Genomic DNA, 8272 nt, shown 5'->3' on the forward strand with positions numbered 1-8272 from the left:
CAGAGGGTGGTGACACACTGGAACAGGTTGCCCAAGGAGGCTGTGGATGCCCCATCCCTGGAGGCATTCAAGGCCAGGCTGGATGTGGCTCTGGGCAGCCTGGGCTGCTGGTTGGTGACCTGCACATAGCAGGGGGTTGAAATTAGATGATCACTGTGGTCCTTTTCAACCCGGGCCATTCTATGATTCTGTGATTCTATGATTATTTCCAGAAAGATTTTTCCTATTTGTCTTCTTTGTAATGGCAATCTTTTCATGAGAATTTGGTTCTTATGCTTTGGCATTCAGATTGTTTTTACGCAAGGAAAAGAATGTGTCTCCTGCTAGTTGAAAAATACCTTATTATTAAGTGTCCAGAGTGAAGTGATAGAATTGGTTCAGTCAGAAAAGTTTGCCTACAAAGCACAGACATCAGTAAAGTGGGCAAAAGTTGAAGTATAGCTTAATGCTGTACTTAACCTGGTAGGAAATCATCAGCCATTACTGATCTCTTGTATATAATGTGTTTAAAACACATGAGCAGACACTGACTTAAAATACACAAACCCGGTCAAATATTTTGTCCAAGGAATTAACAGCAGTAAATCAGCAAGTTCAGTGAAACCAACTGAAATTAATGAGGGAAGGAAAATGTGGGAAGAATATTGCTAAGAGAGGTATTGCTGAGAAACTGCACCAAAAAGGACCATAAAAAATGTCACTGTGGTGACTCTGGACAGCAGCCTGGAACAGCTCACACCGTTACAGAAGAAGGTGGATTCCCTGACCTGTGTGAGGATTTTACCATTCTTTGTGTTTTCCATTGCTGACCAGCTGGAAACGAGCTGTGGCCTGAGCACTGGAGAGGCAGAGAATAGCAGAACCTGGCACTTTCCTTGTGGAGGTTCAGCACCCAATGATGCCATCCGTCCCCACAGAGCAGTGTGGGAAAGTCATTGTTTTACTGAACTATTGACACGTTTCTCTTTTGTATGCCATGGTTTCAGTTCACGATTGCAAAATAATCAGCTGACCCCAAATGTCGGTAGTGCTGCTGTGAAGGCATTAATCTCTTTTCTCTTTTGTGTGTTTGGGTATTTTTTACTGGAACCTTGGTCATCTAATTACGTTGTTTAATATGTGGTTTTTAAGGCTGTGGGAGAGCTCTGATGCTGCTGAAGCTTGGACTTTTAGGAAATAATAGCATCTGATAACTTCTTCCATATCATTGAGTTTGAAGTGTTGTTTGCCTGAAATAATCCTTAGACCAAATGTATTTAATTACTGCTAGGTGTCTGGAATTGAAGTTTCTGCAGTTCTGTTTTTAAGCCACCTTCCTCACCAGATGATTCTCCTTTTGTGTTTCGAGTGATTAGGAATTTTACTGTTGAGTAAAATGGAGCAAATTGTTATATACCAGGATAGATACAGACCATAACCGTGAGCTGTCCGTTGTCTTTTACGCTTTCCAGCATTTTTAATTACATCAACATATTTGTATTTGTTTGAAGTAGCAGTGAGGAGGCCAAGTTCAGAGGAAAACTGAAGGAGTTAAAATTCGAGCAAGGAATCCTTCATAATCAGTAAGCTCATGTAAACATTGCTAAAGTTTGTTATGACATGTGACAAGAGGGCTTAGCTCTCAGTGAGTCTTTTAACAAAGATGTTGTCTGAGGCATCTGCTAAGGCAGGCAGTGCAGTTATGCTTTTACAGTGCATGTGCAGTCAATTGTGTCCATTCTGAATAGGATATTAATTGAACTATATCACTTTTCCTTCAGATTTGACATTTTATTCCATTTTGTGGAAGTATTTGCATACATTTTACTTTAATTTGTACATTTAATGCTTAAAATCACATCTTTATTGTGTTTTGGAAAACCACATAATACAAACTGCACGATATCAACTATTAGCAGAAAAACATACTATGCTTTGCCATCATGATGTTGAGACTGTTGGCATGTGTTCCTTTTCTTTGCAGGATGCTGGCATGTACACCCTTCACAGTAGTCTCCTACTTTTTCATGTGGTACCTGCCTCCTTTTGTATCAGGAAGGGTTGTGTGGTACTTGACTTTCTACTGCATTTTTCAAGCACTGACCACAGTAAGTAGGTTACAAGTCACGGTGTTCTCAGCAGTAACTTTTTTTTTCCTGTCTGTTTCATTGCATTCCAGTTTAGTAAACTGAGGTTAGCAAATCTTTTCATTATATTTCAACTTCTAGTATCTTTTAAGGCCTAGGCAGATGTCTCTTCATCAAGCTCTCTGCTGGTCAACAGTTCCTGTCCAGGCTTTCTCTGTCAAATGGCTTGGCAATTCAGCCAGATTGCCTCCAGTCACTTTCTCTGGCAGCTGAGGCTAAGGCAGTGATTTAGTGCCAAGGCGTTTGAGAAGCCTGCATGTGAATCATAGAACCATAGAATGGCCTGGGTTGAAAAGGACCACGGTGCTCATCTAATTTCAACCCTCCTGCTATGTGCAGGGTTGCCAACCACCAGACCAGGCTGATCAGAAAGGGGAAAGGAGAAAGGGGAGCATACTTCCCCCAAAGCACATTTGGGGAAATATGGTGTCAGAAACCATCTCAGCTTTTTGGAAAATTAGTCTGATGGCCTTAGACACTCGGTTCATTCTTGCATAAATCCACAGAAACATTTAGATTCCTAAATTGCAGTTAGACATCCAGCTTCTTGTAACTTCTGTTGTCAGGGGCAGAATAAGAGACGAACAGCTTTGTGGCTCTAATTCTGGATGCTCTTTGTCAAGGTGAAAGGCAAAGAATCCCAAAGCTGAAATAGCACTGGTAGTAGTCATCATTATATTTATGCCTGGATAGAAGTGCTTGAGCACATGAATTTTTGCACTGTGTTACATGATGTGCAGTATGTACATAGAAGCCATTATTTTAGAAGGCCCCAGGGAACTTCTTCAATGATTCTATGCAGTACATGGAGGAGTGTATCACCTGGTTCTGCCTTGTAGCAGATATCAAGGTGAAACAAGGTATCTTCAGTGCCATGCAGTGTCTCACAGGCTAAGACTGGTAGTGAGGCACCTGCATTGCAATGTAGCAGGGTGAAAGGTGGTTGAATTTCACTGGATCATAGTTTGAAAAAGGAGTTCCCAGGCATTTGAAGAATCACACAGTGAAAGAGATATTGAAATATTTGGGAAATTATGCAGTTTTTTGGCTTTAATAAGGTGGAATGCTGGATTGTCTTCATTATGGCTCTGTTTCCTGCTAGTTAGCTCAAGCTAGAAAACTGATTCTCCTATTGCAAATAAAACTAGATGCTTTATAGCCTGATTATAAAGAACTTTTTCCCATGGAAACTAGAGGAATACAGCATAAAGGTAAACCCTCTTGTTTACTTGTTACTTATTATTTGTATTATAACAGAGATTATTTTTCCTCATATACACTTACGAATCAGGAAGAAAAGACAGGTCTTTGTGCTAACAGATGCAGTATTCTAAATAGGGGAATCCTAATGTTGCATTAAACCGTTTTCCTGGATATCAGTGAAATAAAGCATCTACTCTGAAATGTCTTACATGATGTTCTTTTTTTGCCTAGTTATTCCAAGTACCATATTCTGCTCTCACCATGTTTCTCAGCACAGACCAGAAAGAGAGAGATTCTGCAACAGCGTACCGTGAGTGTGATATGAGTTATTTCATGAGAACTGGGGCTGTGTTTTATTTAAAATCATTTGCTAGCTATAGGGAATTCCTAATATTCAGTGTCCCTGAACTGGACTTTTCCTTGAGACTTCAATGAAAAATATTTTGTCCTGTAAAGGTTACAATTTTTCTATCTAAATAGGAGACATGAATGTTTTATTGTCTCAACTGTCTGATTAGGTATGAACTCTTTTCAATTTATTGCAAAGCCAGAAGACAAAATTACCCAAAGCCACAGTAGGGAGTAATTATTTCATTGAAGGATGGTTTGTAGAGGTAAAAAACAAAAGGCTGATCTCCTTCTACATTTAATTAAAGAAAGCCTCAAAGTAATTTTTTGTTTATTTATTTGTTTTTAGTTTGCATTTCTGTGGGTTTCTGTGTTTCACATTGTAAATTCAAAATCCCCACCTCTGAAACCTCCCAATCTCTGAAAAATTTCTCTGCAAAATAGAACCAAGGCAGTCAACCTCACCAAGAAAAAAAAGGAGTAAATTTGTGTGCGTGTTCACACCAATTAAAATCTCTCTTTTTAATTCTATCTATATCTATTTAACTCTAACACATTCCAGGTAGTTTGAAGAAAGGTCTTACTGAAATATTACCAGCACTCAGACTGTATCCATTAAAAGAATGACAATTTCCAGCTCTTAAAAAATCAAAACCTGACGAAGATTTTACTCTGAAGCAAATTGATCAAATCAAGAAAGTGCAAAGAACATCTTTTCAGGATTTCCTGTGTAGACCATAAATTGTGTGTAAGAACAGTTTCTTGCCTTACTGTTCTCTTCAGCTCTGTTCTCGTGCCTTCTTTATTATGTAACTGCTGTCTCTCAAGTCTACCAGCATTAAGCAAGATAAAGAGAAAAGAGTGCTGAAACATCACATGAAAGATTTTTTCTCTGTCCCAGCCTGTCCTTCAGGCTTTAGAACAGTTTCTGATTTCCTTTTCTGTTGCATCTGTTCTTTCTTCGTGATGAGAACCCTTTTAACAGACAACGTAATTGCTTGATTATATTGAAAGTTAAACCACAGAGGCACAATGATACAGCCAGAAGTCCTAAAATTTCACGTCAGAAATTCTAAATGTAGTATTCCTTGAGCAGTACCATCCTTCTCCAGCCACATGGAATAGCTGTAATTAGCATTATCATCACACAGGTAGTAGTCAGAGGATAGACCTAAACAGCAGGAGATTCCAGTTGTGTTATATTCTTTGGCAGTGGTTCTGTATCCTGAGTCATCTGGCTGAAATTCTAACTAAATCCACATAGTATTTTCTGTTGTCTGAGTTTACGTCTTGAGAGGCTGTTATTCAAATAAATGTGTTTTATATGCTAGTCCAATATAATGCCTCACAGGCATGTGAAATTCTTGCTCATAAATGCTGTTGACCTCCATGAGTGAGACATTTATAATGTCGTTTTATTGTTCAGAAAAGTGTTTCAACTTTCTAAGGTACAGCTCTTCTAGTAAGACAATTTAGAGTGGTGCAATGAACCATAATTTTGACGTCTCAAATGTTGGTGTTTTTGTGTGTTTTGAAATAGCATTTGTTCGTAGACAAGTTGTCTTGGAATGGTTAGCACCACTTAAGAATCTTTTTACATTTTTTTACAAGGCCTTACTTAAACGCTCTTCTCTTACCTCTACTTGGGTTTCATAAAGAATTAATTCTTGGTCGTAGACATTTTTGGAAGCAGTCTATTGTTCAGACATTCTTCAACTGCTTTAAGAAAAGCAGCTGATAATACGAAGTGTACTTTAGAAAAACGAGAGGTTGGGATCAGAGGATCCACCACCCTCTGCTGGAGACAAGCGGAATTGTTTATCATAAATTTCCCCCTACTCCTTCTTGTAAATGTATGGCAGAAATACTGGATTCCAAAGTTGCTTTAAGATAAACCCTGCTTACATTCTGTGCACATTAAAACCTACTCCAACATATAACTTACTTCCTGAAGGATCTGCTTTGCTGTCTAAGGTGGAAAGTAATACGTTGTAAATTCTGAGCACGCAAGAACTTTGAAATCTGCTTGTTTTTCAGCTCCTGGTACTTTTCAGTAAATAAGTTTCATGTTAGTTGTATCTCTGTTGCCTATAATGAATTTTCTGAGTTTTAGTGTATGATCCTATGATGCTGTTAAGAACAGCATCTGCTGTTTTCAAGAGCTTTACAGTTGTATTATTTCCTATAGAAGCATGAGGTAAGTATCATTTCATTTTACCATCAGAGAAGCCCAGAGATCTAAGCAGATAAGTGGCTTGCAAAATGTTTCATGAAGTTACTGTCAAACTTGAGATGAAAAGTCTCATGTTATGGCTCCTAGTTGTGCTTTGAAAAAGTGGCACTCAGTATTTGATTTGTAGTTCAGCTCTTATCCATGAGATGAAATGTTTCTGTGTTATCCCCTTACAGCTCTTAATCCCAGCCATACTCATCACACAGCCTGTGTGTAAAAAAAGCTTTTCCCATAGAAGCTTCTAAAAGCTGATCAGAAAACCAGTTATAAAATTCTCTTTCCTTAACACTATTATGTTACTGACCTTCCAGTTCAGCTGTTCTTCGTACTGTTTTTCTGTCTGATCCATATGAAAGAAAATGGTACTGCTTTAATGAAGTTGCTCTTCAGTGAGATACATGAGCAGGCTTGTAAACAGTGGAGGAATCAGGTTCTCATTCTCAGCACACATTTGTGCTTCCTTCTTTAGGAATGACAGTGGAAGTCCTTGGGACCTTGGTTGGAGCTGCACTTCAGGGGCAAATTGTGGCCAGTGCTCATCTCTCTCATCACTGCACTTTGAACCTCCCAGTAAACACCACCAGCCCTCCCCCCTCCTTGAACAGCACTTCTGGCTTTCCCGAGCCTTCAGACCCCTTGTCTCATCAAGTAAGTGCCTATGGGAGCATGCTAAAATCTCTTAGGGAGAGGAGTGTGTTTTTCCTGTAAGACCACATCGCATTACCCAGCTGGATAAGCATGAACATGACTTCCTTGAAGCCAGCAGTGCTGGAGCTGAGGCAATTGCCTTGTTGAAGAACAAGGCTTCATATCCGTTGTATTTGCAGCCTGTTCTCACTGTGACAGCAGAATTATACTGAGGAGTTTTACTGATGATACTGACCTGTGAAGTAACTAGAAGGTAGGTACCTACACTTTGTTTTCACTAGAGGCTGATCTACGGTTTAAAATAGAAACAGTAAGAAAAAGAGGCTGTAGCAGAATCTTTCAGTTCAGCAAAACTGCTTTTCAAAGCAGTAGTAGGCATCTGGTGTGAAAATTAATGGCTGGTACATGCAAGAAGCTGTAAATCCTACTTGGAATCCATATTCTTGTGAAAGTACAAAAGACAGTTGATAGTAAATGATTGGTAACAGGGAATAATTGGGAGCACTTCTCCATGAAGAAGCCTTCTTTGACCTCAGTTTAATCTCAGCTGCACGCTGCAAATCAGGAAGTATGTATCTGTAAAATCAGGATGTATGTATTTGTAGCCAGTGCTCTGCTTACTGTATTTTAATCACTACTATTACCATTTTTCAGCAACAGAAAAATCACAAGCTAAAGACATTCCACAAACACTTTGAATTTGTATACCTTGGCACCAGCACAGGAAGGTGACCAACCCATGCATCCCCCCATCTCAGACACTGCTCTCTCCTACTTCTCTTTTTGTTGGCACAGACCATCGGACGTCTTCTCAGATAAATTATTTGAGAAACTGACTGGGGAGATCTGAGCTGCTTTTCTAAGTGGCAGTGCCATTTTATAGATGATTAAAATGTTTTTGAAGCTGCTCATTAGGTAACTTCTAGTGCATGTTTTAACAAGACACAGAACATCATTCTTTCTTCCTTTTTAGCTTCTAGTGGACAATGGCTTGCTGTAGAAAACTGCTGTGCTATTACAGATCTGTGAATTGTGGAGACAAGTAGCTTGAGGAGTTGCAGAGCAAGCTGAATTTCATTGCACAGCAGATTCCTCTGAATTTGCTTTATGCCATAATCACCAACTTCCACTTTCAAATCTCCTAAGTGGCTTTTAAGGAAAATAATAAAAAAATGATTTTGATTTATTTTCTTTCTAACCACATGTTCTTTCCTGTGCTTTTGGACATAAAAGGGAGACAGAGGAAGAAGCTTCACAATGCAAGTCTTTTTTTTCCTTTGGAAAGAAAAAATCTAAGTCTGAACTAGTAAAAGTTTGTAAGTAGAAGCAATATTTTTAATTCAACTACCTCCTAACACTGAGAAACAATGCAGAAGCATTTAGGCAGACAAACATTTCAGATCTGCTTCTATTTCAGATCTGAAGAAGTAGGACTGTAAGGTTGTCTCTCTGTCTTTTTTTCCCCAACTGTATAGGTTGATTTAATTAAAGATACCACCATTTCTAACAAATCTGTTCTTGGTTATATCCTCCTTTTAACACTGTTTCTACAGCTTCTAAAATACTGTTTTGCAAGCTTACTTAATCAAAGGATAAAAAGTATGTGAGTGTTTGCTTATTTCTTTTATTTTACTCATTTCACTTCCCTATTTACATGCAGGCAAGTGTTCATTTTTTGTGAGTTTTTTGGGGAGTTTTTTGTTTGGTTGGTTTT

At 38.7% G+C, this 8272-nt stretch overlaps 1 protein-coding gene across 1 annotated transcript in view; it reads left to right on the top strand.

The window, feature by feature from the left end:
* Positions 1 to 8272, top strand: part of MFSD2B (major facilitator superfamily domain containing 2B) — a 32194-nt gene that overhangs the window by 10824 nt on the left and 13098 nt on the right. Inside the window, 3 exon segments of the mRNA XM_019613321.2 lie at positions 1964 to 2087; positions 3561 to 3639; positions 6380 to 6558. Coding sequence (XP_019468866.1) covers positions 1964 to 2087; positions 3561 to 3639; positions 6380 to 6558 — 382 coding nt within the window.

This window comes from Meleagris gallopavo, chromosome 2 (assembly GCF_000146605.3).
Source record: "Meleagris gallopavo isolate NT-WF06-2002-E0010 breed Aviagen turkey brand Nicholas breeding stock chromosome 2, Turkey_5.1, whole genome shotgun sequence".
Lineage (NCBI taxonomy): Eukaryota > Metazoa > Chordata > Aves > Galliformes > Phasianidae > Meleagris > Meleagris gallopavo.